Genomic DNA, 15,000 nt, shown 5'->3' on the forward strand with positions numbered 1-15,000 from the left:
ACTAGCCTGTTTTAAAAATGTAAGGAGTAGAAAGCATAGGTATTTATGTTAAAATGTAGGGAGCAAAAGGAAAAAGTTGTTAGAAAAATAAATACTCAGTAAAGTACAGACACCTGAAAATCCTACATACCGTAAGTACAGTAACAAAGTATTTGTACTTAGTTACTTCCCATCTCTGTTTACCTTTCCCAGAAGCAGGACGTTCTTGGCGTGGACGAGCCCGGTCTTGCCTTGATAGTATCCGATGTACCACTCTTTGGTCCACAGCTGCCCTCGCACTTTGATTTTCTCCTCGCTCAGCAAAGCGATGATGTCTCCCTTCTTGTATTCCAACAGGTAGGTGCTCTTGTGCTGCCTGATCACTGTTTTGATCAACTTGCCGAATTTTAGGTTGGTGACGCAGCGGTCCTGAAACTGCGGATATTTGGAGGTGACGGCCAGGGGCGAGAGGACAATCTTATCCACCTCTTTCTTCTTCAGGAACCTCCTCTGGCCCATGAACCGCGCTCCGCTCTTCGGCGGCGGCTGTGGGGTTTGGACGCAGAACTGTGCGAGGATGCAGTCGAGGGCATCTTTGACCTGGACCAGGGTTGGGGAGTAATGGAATACATGTATTTAAAATACAGTATTTAAAATACTGAATATAAGTAACTGTATTCCATTTACAGTCACAGTTTAAATTGGTCATAGTCTGAATACAGTTATTCTCCTTAAGAATTGATTACTTTAAGGTACTTTTTTGTTTTATTTGCTCTAGGATCATTACAGTATGTCAGCCATACACCACAAGAGAATGGCAAAGTCAGGGGAGACACAGCGGGGACACTCTCAAGAATGTGTTTTTGACATGGAAATATAAAGAAAATTTGACTGACAAACATGCTGAAGAAGGTCACAACATTAATTCAGTGCGCGTCACGACCGCATTGCCCTCACGTTTGCATACATTTGTCACCCAGACAAATGGGCTCAAGAAGACGATTTTGAAGTATTCAAAAAATAATAATCAAAGTATTTCGAATATGTTACTTAACTTGAGTAAACGAATGGAATACACTACAAATGACATTCCCTGGCATGTATTCAGTAATCTGTAGTGGAATACATTTGAAAAGTAACCCTCCCCAAAACTGACCTGGACCCTGAGAGTAAAGTCTGCGATGCTGTCCGGGTTGTGCGACGTTATCCCGTACAGGAGCCGGCTGACCTTCCCCAGCTTCACCTGAAATCCCCGGATCACCACGGCTCCTTCGCTCGCCTTCACCTGGTAGTTGGACATGTTGGAGTACAAGCCCATCTGGAGGTCCTGAGGGTATCCCAGCACAAACTGGTGCTTCCCCCACAGCTGGAGGGCCACCGGCGGGGTGGAGCCGGCTTGCCGGCCCACCTCGTTCACCAATAAGGTCTTGGGGGCACAGTCGTGCCCGAACATGGCGACAACTGCCTTGAAGGATGGGTGGATATGCTTGGGACCGTAGACGCCTAAAGTCACTTTCTTCTGCACGTGGTCCCAGACAGTGGTGTTGAGGCTGATGTACTGCGCCTGAACAACGACAGCCACATACATACAGGGCTCCAGATTGTCCAGCTGCACCTGGACTGTGTCCTTGTAAATGTAAGCGTTGGGGATAGGCGTGTAGGGGCCTTCTTTGCAATCACTTCGGACGCAAAGTATCTCGGCATTGTGACTGCTCTCCCTCTTCACCGTCACCGATACCGTCATCTCCAGTGTGATGAAAGACTTGGTCTCCATGTTGCTGAGCTTTATCTCCACCACGGGGCTGACGGTGGAGCAGCGGTCCCCGTTGAGCTCCAGAGGAGGGTCCAGCAAGGCTTTCATGGAGATCTGCTGGTTGTCTCCGTGCGCCACGTGGCCCTCGGGGATGTGCACACTGATGTGTGTGTCTGGTAGCTGGACGACCCCTCCGTTGGTGTCCAGTCTGCACACGATGTTGGTCTCCACCGGCTGCGTCTGGCCCCACCCGGGGCTCTGGCCCAGGGAGTCGAGGTCGTGGCAAGACCTGGCCAGCTTACGGTGGTTCAACCATGCAGTTCTGAAGTCCTCCCTGCTCTGAAACTGCTCCGGCGAAGGAGCCTTAAGTCCCGTGAAGAACCCAGATGAGGGCAAGGTTGGATTACATTGAGCCTGTAGGATGGACAGTTCTGAAAGACTGTAGGAACGTTTACTCCTGAAGAACAAGTTATCCCCGTGGAGGCTCTGTGAAACCTCTTGGTTGGGGCTGGTGGGGCATGTTGTATTGATAACGTTGCAGCTGCTGAACCCATTTGTCATGAATGTGCTAGAGTTAAAGTTGGAAACGGAGGAGGGAGAAGCCAATGTGTCAAAGAGAATAAGATCCCCTGATTTCCTTACAACTTTCTCCTTGCAGTTCTGATCCGACGGAACGCATACATTGACAAAGGGGTTCACAGAGAAGGGATTGCTGTTGTAAGACAGAGTGGGCTTAAGGGTCACCCCTGTCCATTCCCCCAGGCCTCCGAACTCCCTCGACCCCTCCTCGTTGCCCTCCCCGAGGCTGTCGATCATCCCGCTGTCGCTGAGCGAAGAGTTCCTAAACCCTAGTGGCTGAACGTAGGCCGACGGGATGTAACCCATCTCCATGTTGTTGTGGGCATACCACCACTCGCCGCCCGACGTGTCCAGCACGTACAGCCGGTCCCCTTTGGAGAACTTCAGTGTGGTGAAGCTGCTGGGGCAGTAATCCTTTATGGCAACTACTTCCTGTGCAGCTCCATAGGAGGCAGAAGTGTCCAACCTTAAGGCACTGGGGGAAGGCACTGAAACAGAAAAATATATACCGTAGCAATTAGCAGATGATACAGTACTAACCACAATCACCCCCATCCCAATGACGTGTGTAACATTGTTTCATTTGTCTTGATTGTGAAGAATTTTATAATTATTTACCTCCGCCAACAGAGTTGGCCGGGAAGTAATGTTTTCACCGCCATTTTGTTTGTGTCTGTTTGTTTGTCTGTTTGTCAGCACGATATCTCAAAAAGTTCTGAATGGATTTGCACGAAACTTGGTGGAAAAGCAGGTCATGCAAAAAGCAGGCCAACTTAGTAACTGATTAACTTTCCACGCCCACTGGCCAAAAGGGGGCGTGGCAATGGCCGTGGCTAATCACATAAAGGTGCTTAACTTCCAAACGGATTGACATTACACATAACAACACTTTAATAGCCACAGTAAGTAATTACATTACAAATGAGGAATTTGACTCCATGCAAGTATGCAGTGCAGCGAATAGTAGGGGCCAACTTAAAAGTGATTAACTTTCCACGCCCACTGGCCAAAAGGGGGTGTGGTAAAAGGCGCCTAACGGACTCGCGTCACATCACAACACTTTGTAGAAAAGTTGGCGGAGGTACACACTCTATCGAGTGCCCTCTAGTTTGTATTATTATTATTATTATTATTATTATTACAATAAGAGTATATTCCTAGACACAGCTTGAGTGCAGGAACGTTGTCTATCTATCCATCCATCTTCAACCGCTTATCTGGGATCGGGTCATGGATGTAGCAGTTCCAGCAGTGGACCCCAAACTTCCCTTCCCCTGGCCACATTAGCCAGCTCTGACTTGGGGATCCCGAGGCGTTCCCAGGCCAGCGTGGAGATATAGGGCCCTATCTTGGTACAGGCGATATCCCCTATTTGTTTGCGCATGCCTTAACGCAGGCAAGATTGCAGTCCGCTGTCCAGGTGTTATGCCGAGTTTTGCACCCCCGCCCGGCAGCAGCTAAACGCATCCCCACCTCACGGGAGCATATTGTAATGATTTATACAGAAACATAGAAACTCACCGGTAGCTAGCACACTCAAAATGGATTAAAAACTCACTGGGTGCAGGGCAAGCAAAGAGTTCAGTAATAATTAATTCATAATAATGAATGTTTTAATAGTTCCTCAAACCGGGCAGCAGCAACGAACGTTTCAGCCAAAGGCCTTCCTCAACACAGTTATGTTTCTATTTATTATACAGAAACATAACTGTTTAAAAATGATATAATTGTTTGGGTAGATGTGACAATACTCACGGGGAAGCAAAACTCGTCACGACAACGGGCGCAAACGCAGATTAGAGGCGTGCCAAATCATTTATGCACGGCGCAAACGGAATTTGGGTGGTGTTAACCACCAGAATTATTCACAGGTGTGGCCTGGCAATGCCTGGGCATTAGATCAATCAAACCAGATTCCCATCTTGCAGTCCCTGTAATACATCATATACCTGTTAAAAACGAGTTTTGATGCAATTCGGGTTATTTTGTTGACTGGGGTGGGACAACAGAAACATGTTTGCAGCAGGTAAACGGCGGAGACAAAAGAAAAGCTTGGAGGATTTACAGTGGACTCAATTAAAACTCGGTGAAACACCGAGCTGCCACCGAGGACAGAGAGATGGAGAGAGCTTGTGACAGATCGGCTGTGATGCCAACGACCCTCCGTGTTATAGCAGGTGAAGGTGAATAGCCTATTGCAAGTAGGCTACAATGTACAAGTTTTCTCAATTCATTTACCATAACCCCTCCTTGCGATGTGATAAAAGTTTCTTAGTGAATTATAGTTGATTGCCTCACCGAATAATCTGCTGGTTACCCAATTTTAGCAGCTGAATTTAATGTCCTGGCGTGGCACGTCAGTGCGTAATGAGGTTTCTGCGCTGCGCAGCGCGGAGATTATGCCATCTATCCCCACATTTTAGCGCTGAACCGCCTGCTTTGGCATGTGGCACGCCTATGCCCAGTACAATTCTAACAGGTATGCGCTTGTGCCCGCCCCCTGCATTGCGCACGGCGTTAAACGAGCGCAAACGCTAAATTACCGCTTTTACCATAATCTCTCCACCTAGCCCTCGGTCTGCCCTGTGGTCTCCTCCCAGCTGGACGTGCCTGGAACACCTCGTAAGGGAGGTGAACTTAGCGTTGTCTAATTTATATAATTGTTTTTCATGTTTATATGGACACTGAACTCCTTTGTGTCTTGCACCCAATTACTCATTGACTGATGGTTCAATTATGAGTATTTTTAAAATTCCAAGTAAAATTATTGACCAATGTTTTTCACGTAGGCGGTGGCAGTAGTCGAGACGAGGAGGGGATGCTGAGAGGTTTTGGGCCAGAAAAATCGTGGAGAAATGTTCTCTCGCCCTCAAAAACTATGATTCCATTAAACAATTACAGAATAGTGCTTTATAATTAATATTTACTTGCAGCAAAGACTGGCTCCACTAAGCAGCTCTCAGTTCTGAGTGTAATTGGCTATGTGAGTGTGAATCAGAGCGTAGCTGATCCCTGCTTCATCCCTGCGTTATCCCTGGATAAATAAAGGTAACAAATTGATTCCCTTTAAGAACACAGCATCTTGTGAACAGCTGAAGGTCTTTGAGATGCTGGTAAATTAAAGGAAAACAATGTTCCTCCATCAATGCCTCAATTATCTTTAATTATTCATAATGCAACCAAAACACTAGAGAGAATGCCTTTCAGAAGACTAGATATAAGCAGATGGATTGCATCATTTCCTATTTTTAGTTCAGGTCATTAGTATGTGGAACATGTAAGTGAACAGAAGACAGTGAAGAGAGGAGGGAGACTACTATCTTCCTCCTGGGATTGAATAATTGACTCCCAAATGATTTGAGGGGGGGAAATACATTTAAGTCTCGCAAAAGCACAACATTAAAACAAAGTAGGCTATGACCCCCTTTTTTAAAGTACTAGGCATCTCGCACGCTTCACATATCGCGCAGAATCGTTGAAGTTGTCCTGCTTTGCTACCGCGATTGGTCAATGAGTTTGATGATTGACACAGACAGCAACCAATCAGTTGGGGCTCAAAATACGTTACAGAATCAGTGGTGGATAGGCTTGTGTCCAGACCTTAATGAAGGATTCATCTGGCCTGATTACTAGGCTAAACTTCCATGGTATTTTGAGTCAAATTCTCTCACTGCACTGTAACGTTGTCAAAAGTATTGGTAGTATTGATAAGTATCGATACAAAACATTTAAACGGATACAACACTCATTTGCAACAGGTGTCAATAATTGTTTTTAAACAGATACAATACCTATTAGCAATAATATCGATACTGATATTTCGCACCTGCCTATCATTGGTGGGTTTCTGTTGCTTCACCAAGCTAAAAGTGTTCCGATCGGCTGTGTAAGGTCAACGTTTTTAATGAGTTTTATCGGCCTAGATTATGGAGAAACGTGTCTGTCTTCCTTTATTTGTACGCCTCTTGATGCACTCTACAAATGTAAGCATTCAAATCAATCAAAACAAACAAGTCAGACAAAAACCTGACCTTTGACATCGGTGAGGCTGACCCCGGAGACCCCCTCACTGAAGTCGACGAGCGTCCCCTCAGACTTGCAGCGAGGGAGGACATGGGTGGTGTTGGTCACTCTGACGATGCGATGGGCAGCCATGACGGTCCGTATCACAGCGCTCGCTCATTGGCAGCTTCCCATCTGGACAGGAGACAGAGAGGAGCAGAGAGTTCAGCCAGTGGAACTGACCGGCCCGGTTCAATCTCATTTGCATTTTTACTCATTTGGCTCAGGCTCTTATCTGGAGCGACTTACGAGTGCAACCCAGTGGAAAAAGCTTCATTTTCTAGATCGCGAACACAGTTAAGGAATCCAATCAGTCAGATGTAAGAACTGGAAATGTCAAAGCCGAGGCAGCGGAGGATACGTTTGACAAATATCACATGCAGAGATTTTCTGTCGAGGGGCCGTGCATGAGAAATGTGCCAGGGAGAGAAATGAACAGAGGGAATTGTTTAAATCGATGTAAGAGCAAGACAGGTGAGCGGAGAGAGAGGGAGAGAGAGATGTGATTTACTGTAAGGGGAGAGCAATCAAAAAGCAATAAAAGAAATGAACCCAAAAGAGATCTGAGCTCTGTGTGGAAACGACTGGTAAAAACGCATCACTAAGCAATAAAGGAGGTGCAGAAGATCAGCAACCCAATGCAAACCGCTGGGCAAAAGCATAATGTGAGTCAATTGACACTTTGCCTGTTTTGTTTGCAACAAACTCCCCTGCTGGTTTGAACACTGCTGGTTTGAATCCCAGTCTGACAGGTGTTCATTTCCCATCAGTCCCGTTGCTTCCGTAAAGCGATCCAGCAGATTTCCCTCCAGACCCACCAGGTGAAGGAGAAACTATGGAGGACGCATGAGGAGAGACTGGTAGATCTTCTGCCAATCTTCTCTGCAGTGGTCTTGTTTGTTTACAGTAATTATATCAATGCCTCAACATTAATATAGTCCAGATTTATTGGCATAATAACTTTGCCTTTTGCAGCTTTTCTTTGCTGCAGCCTCCATGCATATTTACATCTCTGATAGTGTCAACCAAATTACCGATTTCCACTTCAAAATTGAGCCGCAATTCAATTTGGGTTTAAAGACACAAAGTCAGCAAAGAGTGTAATCTGATTAGAGGAGTGAGAAATTATTTTGCAGCACATTCTTCCCTTCAGTCACAGCCAGGGAACATGATTCTTCCTGCTGGCTGGAGCAGCAGTACAGATACAGTGGGTCCATTAACATGCACACTAATGACCCCATTGTAATCTGATTAAAGCAACACTGACCATGACAACTGCCGTGCCAATGCCTTACTCTGATTCTTTTAATGGAAGTCTGGATACAAGATAAAATAACTTAACAAGTGTCCGTTTTTGCAGTGCATGTATGCAGTTCCGAAAACTTAGCACACAAATAAATAAATCAAATCAAATAATTTGATTGAATAATATGAACCGCTTTCTCTCCCATCCCTCACAGCTGAAGAAATCAGGATTTCCAGAGCGATTCCTCTCAGCGTTGGATAGGCGAGAAGATGCAGAGGTGCACTTTGGGATGCAGAACGTGCAGTGAAAAGAAAGCTCCTATAGCTCTTATAGCAGCTTGAGCTGTTCATTTCTCAATTCAATCCACACACAGCCTGCTGCAACTGCTGCTGTACTGCTCCAAACTTCTGTTCCAAAACTATATCCAGGATTTGGGGGGACCAAAGTGACACCAACTATTGACTACACTCAGGTCTGTTCTGAGAGGCACCTTCACCTTCATCTGGCAAAGTTTGTCAGTTTTTCTAGCACGGTGGCGCAGTGATAGTATTCTTGCCTCGCACTCTTGCCTCACAGTGAGAAGGTCCTGGGTTTAATTCCCGCCTTGGACGCTGTTGGCACTGGGGGCAATCCTGTCGGGGTCCACCTGCTATGCCGACCACCCGCAGTGCCGACAGCCCGCAATGCTGACGTTGGGTTTAGGAGTGGGAGGTGGGAGAGGTTAGGTTTAGGGTTAGGGTCTGGGGGAGGTTAGGTTTAGGCGTGGGGGGTGGGAGAGGTTAGGTTTAAGGTTAGGGTCTGGGGGAGGTTAGGTTTAGGTGTGGGAGGTTAGGTTTAGGCGTGGGGGGTGGGAGAGGTTAGGTTTAGGCGTGGGGACTGGGAGAGGTTAGCTCCAGCCGGTCCACGGACACACTGCACGCCGCCTCGCTCAGCTGGTTCTGCTTGTGGGCTATCGGCATTGCGGGCTGTCGGCACTGCAATCCTGTCCACCGAACTATAGCTGCTATAGTTCCTACATACAAACTGCAGCTAGCAGCAGCTAGTGTGTTTAGTTCGGTCGAAAGAAAATAGTTCCTAGATGAAACTGTTCACAACAAGGTCTGTGGATTATCTTGAGTACCCGGGCCAGGATTTCTGGAGAGAGACATTGCTGTTGAGTTTTTCAATTTTTTTTAACATTAAACATTAAAAAAGCAGCTTTCAGTGGCTGTGCAGACAGGGAGCTGCTGCAGGGCATGTGGCTGAGCCTTCCTCAAAATATGTTTTTCTTTTTCCACTGGTGCATTCATATCTGAATGGTTGAAATTCTCTATGTTATGAACTCATTTCAGTCAGACTGACAGAGTGGAGACGCTCTCTGTTATTAACTCATTTCAGTCAGACTGACAGAGTGGAGACGCTCTCTGTTATTAACTCATTTCAGTCAGGTTGACAGAGTGGAGACGCTCTCTGTTATGAACTCATTTCAGTCAGGTTGACAGAGTGGAGACGCTCTCTGTTATTAACTCATTTCAGTCAGGTTGACAGAGTGGAGACGCTCTCTGTTATTAACTCATTTCAGTCAGGTTGACAGAGTGGAGACGCTCTCTGTTATGAACTCATTTCAGTCAGGTTGACAGAGTGGAGACGCTCTCTGTTATTATTAACTCATTTCAGTCAGGTTGACAGAGTGGAGATGGTCTCTGTTATTAACTCATTTCAGTCAGGTTGACAGAGTGGAGACGCTCTCTGTTATTATTAACTCATTTCAGTCAGGTTGACAGAGTGGAGACGCTCTCTGTTATTAACTCATTTCAGTCAGGTTGACAGAGTGGAGACGCTCTCTGTTATTATTAACTCATTTCAGTCAGGCTGACAGAGTGGAGACGCTCTCTGTTATTAACTCATTTCAGTCAGGTTGACAGAGTGGAGACGCTCTCTGTTATTAACTCATTTCAGTCAGGTTGACAGAGTGGAGATGCTCTCTGTTATTAACTCATTTCAGTCAGGTTGACAGAGTGGAGACGCTCTCTGTTATTAACTCATTTCAGTCAGGTTGACAGAGTGGAGATGCTCTCTGTTATGAATTCATTTCAGTCAGACTGACAGAGTGGAGACGCTCTCTGTTATTAACTCATTTCAGTCAGGTTGACAGAGTGGAGACGCTCTCTGTTATTAACTCATTTCAGTCAGGTTGACAGAGTGGAGATGCTCTCTGTTATCATTAACTCATTTCAGTCAGACTGACAGAGTGGAGACGCTCTCTGTTATTATTAACTCATTTCAGTCAGGTTGACAGAGTGGAGACGCTCTCTGTTATTAACTCATTTCAGTCAGGTTGACAGAGTGGAGACGCTCTCTGTTATTAACTCATTTCAGTCAGGTTGACAGAGTGGAGACGCTCTCTGTTATTAACTCATTTCAGTCAGGTTGACAGAGTGGAGACGCTCTCTGTTATTAACTCATTTCAGTCAGGTTGACAGAGTGGAGATGCTCTCTGTTATTAACTCATTTCAGTCAGACTGACAGAGTGGAGATGCTCTCTGTTATTATTAACTCATTTCAGTCAGGTTGACAGAGTGGAGACGCTCTCTGTTATTAACTCATTTCAGTCAGGTTGACAGAGTGGAGACGCTCTCTGTTATTAACTCATTTCAGTCAGGTTGACAGAGTGGAGACGCTCTCTGTTATTATTAACTCATTTCAGTCAGGCTGACAGAGTGGAGACGCTCTCTGTTATTAACTTATTTCAGTCAGGTTGACAGAGTGGAGACGCTCTCTGTTATTATTAACTCATTTCAGTCAGGTTGACAGAGTGGAGACGCTCTCTGTTATTATTAACTCATTTCAGTCAGGTTGACAGAGTGGAGACGCTCTCTGTTATTATTAACTCATTTCAGTCAGGTTGACATAGTGGAGACGCTCTCTGTTATTAACTCATTTCAGTCAGGTTGACAGAGTGGAGACGCTCTCTGTTATTAACTCATTTCAGTCAGGTTGACAGAGTGGAGATGCTCTCTGTTATTATTAACTCATTTCAGTCAGGCTGACAGAGTGGAGACGCTCTCTGTTATTAACTTATTTCAGTCAGGTTGACAGAGTGGAGACGCTCTCTGTTATTAACTCATTTCAGTCAGACTGACAGAGTGGAGACGCTCTCTGTTATGAACTCATTTCAGTCAGGTTGACAGAGTGGAGACGCTCTCTGTTATTAACTCATTTCAGTCAGGTTGACAGAGTGGAGACCCTCTCTGTTATTAACTCATTTCAGTCAGGTTGACAGAGTGGAGATGCTCTCTGTTATTAACTCATTTCAGTCAGGTTGACAGAGTGGAGACGCTCTCTGTTATTAACTCATTTCAGTCAGACTGACAGAGTGGAGACGCTCTCTGTTATTAACTCATTTCAGTCAGGCTGACAGAGTGGAGACGCTCTCTGTTATTAACTCATTTCAGTCAGGTTGACAGAGTGGAGACGCTCTCTGTTATTAACTCATTTCAGTCAGGTTGACAGAGTGGAGACGCTCTCTGTTATTAACTCATTTCAGTCAGGTTGACAGAGTGGAGACGCTCTCTGTTATTAACTCATTTCAGTCAGGTTGACAGAGTGGAGACGCTCTCTGTTATTAACTCATTTCAGTCAGGTTGACAGAGTGAAGATGCTCTCTGTTATGAACTCATTTCAGTCAGGTTGACAGAGTGGAGACGCTCTCTGTTATTAACTCATTTCAGTCAGGTTGACAGAGTGGAGACGCTCTCTGTTATTAACTCATTTCAGTCAGGTTGACAGAGTGGAGACGCTCTCTGTTATTAACTCATTTCAGTCAGGTTGACAGAGTGGAGACGCTCTCTGTTATTAACTCATTTCAGTCAGACTGACAGAGTGGAGACGCTCTCTGTTATTAACTCATTTCAGTCAGACTGACAGAGTGGAGACGCTCTCTGTTATTAACTCATTTCAGTCAGGCTGACAGAGTGGAGACGCTCTCTGTTATTATTAACTCATTTCAGTCAGGCTGACAGAGTGGAGACGCTCTCTGTTATTAACTTATTTCAGTCAGGTTGACAGAGTGGAGACGCTCTCTGTTATTAACTTATTTCAGTCAGGCTGACAGAGTGGAGACGCTCTCTGTTATTAACTTATTTCAGTCAGGCTGACAGAGTGGAGACGCTCTCTGTTATTAACTCATTTCAGTCAGGCTGACAGAGTGGAGACGCTCTCTGTTATTATTAACTCATTTCAGTCAGGTTGACAGAGTGGAGACGCTCTCTGTTATTAACTTATTTCAGTCAGGTTGACAGAGTGGAGACGCTCTCTGTTATTAACTCATTTCAGTCAGGTTGACAGAGTGGAGACGCTCTCTGTTATTAACTCATTTCAGTCAGGCTGACAGAGTGGAGACGCTCTCTGTTATTATTAACTCATTTCAGTCAGGCTGACAGAGTGGAGACGCTCTCTGTTATTAACTTATTTCAGTCAGGTTGACAGAGTGGAGACGCTCTCTGTTATTAACTCATTTCAGTCAGGTTGACAGAGTGGAGACGCTCTCTGTTATTAACTCATTTCAGTCAGGCTGACAGAGTGGAGACGCTCTCTGTTATTAACTCATTTCAGTCAGGTTGACAGAGTGGAGACGCTCTCTGTTATTAACTCATTTCAGTCAGGCTGACAGAGTGGAGACGCTCTCTGTTATTATTAACTCATTTCAGTCAGGCTGACAGAGTGGAGACGCTCTCTGTTATTAACTTATTTCAGTCAGGTTGACAGAGTGGAGACGCTCTCTGTTATTAACTTATTTCAGTCAGGCTGACAGAGTGGAGACGCTCTCTGTTATTAACTCATTTCAGTCAGGTTGACAGAGTGGAGACGCTCTCTGTTATTAACTCATTTCAGTCAGGTTGACAGAGTGGAGACGCTCTCTGTTATTAACTCATTTCAGTCAGGTTGACAGAGTGGAGACGCTCTCTGTTATTAACTCATTTCAGTCAGGCTGACAGAGTGGAGACGCTCTCTGTTATTAACTCATTTCAGTCAGGTTGACAGAGTGGAGACGCTCTCTGTTATTAACTCATTTCAGTCAGGCTGACAGAGTGGAGACGCTCTCTGTTATTATTAACTCATTTCAGTCAGGCTGACAGAGTGGAGACGCTCTCTGTTATTAACTTATTTCAGTCAGGTTGACAGAGTGGAGACGCTCTCTGTTATTAACTTATTTCAGTCAGGCTGACAGAGTGGAGACGCTCTCTGTTATTAACTCATTTCAGTCAGGTTGACAGAGTGGAGACGCTCTCTGTTATTAACTCATTTCAGTCAGGTTGACAGAGTGGAGACGCTCTCTGTTATTAACTCATTTCAGTCAGGTTGACAGAGTGGAGACGCTCTCTGTTATTAACTCATTTCAGTCAGGTTGACAGAGTGGAGACGCTCTCTGTTATTAACTCATTTCAGTCAGGTTGACAGAGTGGAGACGCTCTCTGTTATTAACTCATTTCAGTCAGGTTGACAGAGTGGAGACGCTCTCTGTTATTAACTCATTTCAGTCAGGCTGACAGAGTGGAGACGCTCTCTGTTATTATTAACTCATTTCAGTCAGGCTGACAGAGTGGAGACGCTCTCTGTTATTATTAACTCATTTCAGTCAGGCTGACAGAGTGGAGACGCTCTCTGTTATTAACTCATTTCAGTCAGGTTGACAGAGTGGAGACGCTCTCTGTTATTAACTCATTTCAGTCAGGCTGACAGAGTGGAGACGCTCTCTGTTATTATTAACTCATTTCAGTCAGGCTGACAGAGTGGAGACGCTCTCTGTTATTATTAACTCATTTCAGTCAGGTTGACAGAGTGGAGACGCTCTCTGTTATTAACTCATTTCAGTCAGGTTGACAGAGTGGAGACGCTCTCTGTTATTAACTCATTTCAGTCAGGCTGACAGAGTGGAGACGCTCTCTGTTATTAACTCATTTCAGTCAGGCTGACAGAGTGGAGATGCCGGGGAGACTGCTGCTAATTTAAACTTTAATTAGCCGCAGTCTGCCGGTCCTAATCCCTGGATAAGTGTTGCTGTAATAACCGTTTCCAGCGGCCATATGCTTTCTGAGAGGCTGTTTATCATTTCTCCATCACAGCTGTTTAAAGTGTGCAGGCTGTGGCCTGCAGGGGGCGCTGACCTGCTGCTGCTTGGACTGAACAGAATATAGGCCTACTGTACAACTTACACACATACAAAAACACACCATGAATAAAGGCAATATGCAATCAAATTCCAACTCGTTCTCACTCCCAACTTGTGAAATAGCTACTGACGTTTGGTTGGGTCTTTTTAATGCAATTGGTACTGTACCCCTTTTCACCATTTTTTTCAACATGCAGATTAGTCCAATAGACTTCTATAGAACTCCCACAACGTGCAGGGTCATCCAATATACTTCTATAGAACTCCCACAAGGTGCAGGGTAGTCCAATAGACTTCCATAGAACTCCCACAATGTGCAGGGTAGTCCAATAGACTTCTAGAACTCCCACAACGTGCAGGGTAGTCCAATAGACTTTATATAACTCCCACAACATGCAGGGTATTCCAATAGACTTATATAGAACTCCCACAATGTGCAGGGTAGTCCAATAGACTTCTATAGAACTCCCACAATGTGGGAGACCAAATTTGTTAATGTATATTCTCGACGCCAGACCCATGAGAGTTCTTACCCTGATACACTACGTTACTGCATGCTGCAGAGATCTCTCTGGGTCTGGGACACTTTCCCTCAGAGGGCTGGTTATGGGAGGGAACCGTTCACTTGGCCAGTCATATGCCAGTGATGGCTTCAGTCCTCTCCAATCAGTAACGACTTTGTGATCAGACAACACGGGAGGCGCAGCCCATTTGCTCTCTCATCGGCGCTACGACCTGTCACTCATTCAATTTCAACCCACCTTCAAAACCAGCAGTGCTGTTAACTGGCACAGACTCACTTATGTAGTATGCGGAGCGCAGCGATTCAATGTAATATTTGAGTCTGGGGAGAGACTAATATAGTATATATAGTTGTACCTTTTTTTAAGATTACTTTTTTGGCATCTTGCCAGGACAGTGGATAGACAGGAAAGCAGGGGGTTCAAACCCAGGATGGCTGCGGGAAGGACTGGTACGCACTCTACCGGGGAGCCGATGTGTTGTACTTCAAAAACCCGATTTGCTACAGAAAAAGTTTAAATTTCCATGAATGCCTGACAACCGTATCCAGAACAATGGAAGCAAATAGCCGTCATGTTTACTTTGCCATAGTTGCACAAAATGTAAAAACAGTCTCTTTTTAGCGCGTTCTCGCCTACTGTCCTTCCCTTTCAGCTCCAACAGGGAGATGTGCTGTAGTGAAATTCTCCTCCGGGCGTCTCTCTCTCT

General features: G+C 45.3%; 1 protein-coding gene across 1 annotated transcript in view; it reads right to left on the reverse strand.

Annotated features, from left to right (window-relative positions):
- The window catches only part of LOC310774064 (SH3 domain-binding protein 4-A-like), a gene marked incomplete at both ends in the record, with an annotated part of 23,432 nt that extends 16,938 nt beyond the window's left edge, over positions 1–6,494 (reverse strand). Inside the window, 4 exon segments of the mRNA XM_083634124.1 lie at positions 184–579; positions 1,136–2,799; positions 6,343–6,472; positions 6,474–6,494. Of these exon segments, the coding sequence (XP_083490250.1) occupies positions 184–579; positions 1,136–2,799; positions 6,343–6,472; positions 6,474–6,494 (2,211 nt within the window).
- Positions 6,495–15,000: the final 8,506 nt, after the last annotated feature.

The sequence above is a fragment of the Poromitra crassiceps genome, assembly GCF_964638095.1.
Source record: "Poromitra crassiceps genome assembly, chromosome: 3".
NCBI classification, from domain to species: Eukaryota; Metazoa; Chordata; class Actinopteri; order Beryciformes; family Melamphaidae; genus Poromitra; species Poromitra crassiceps.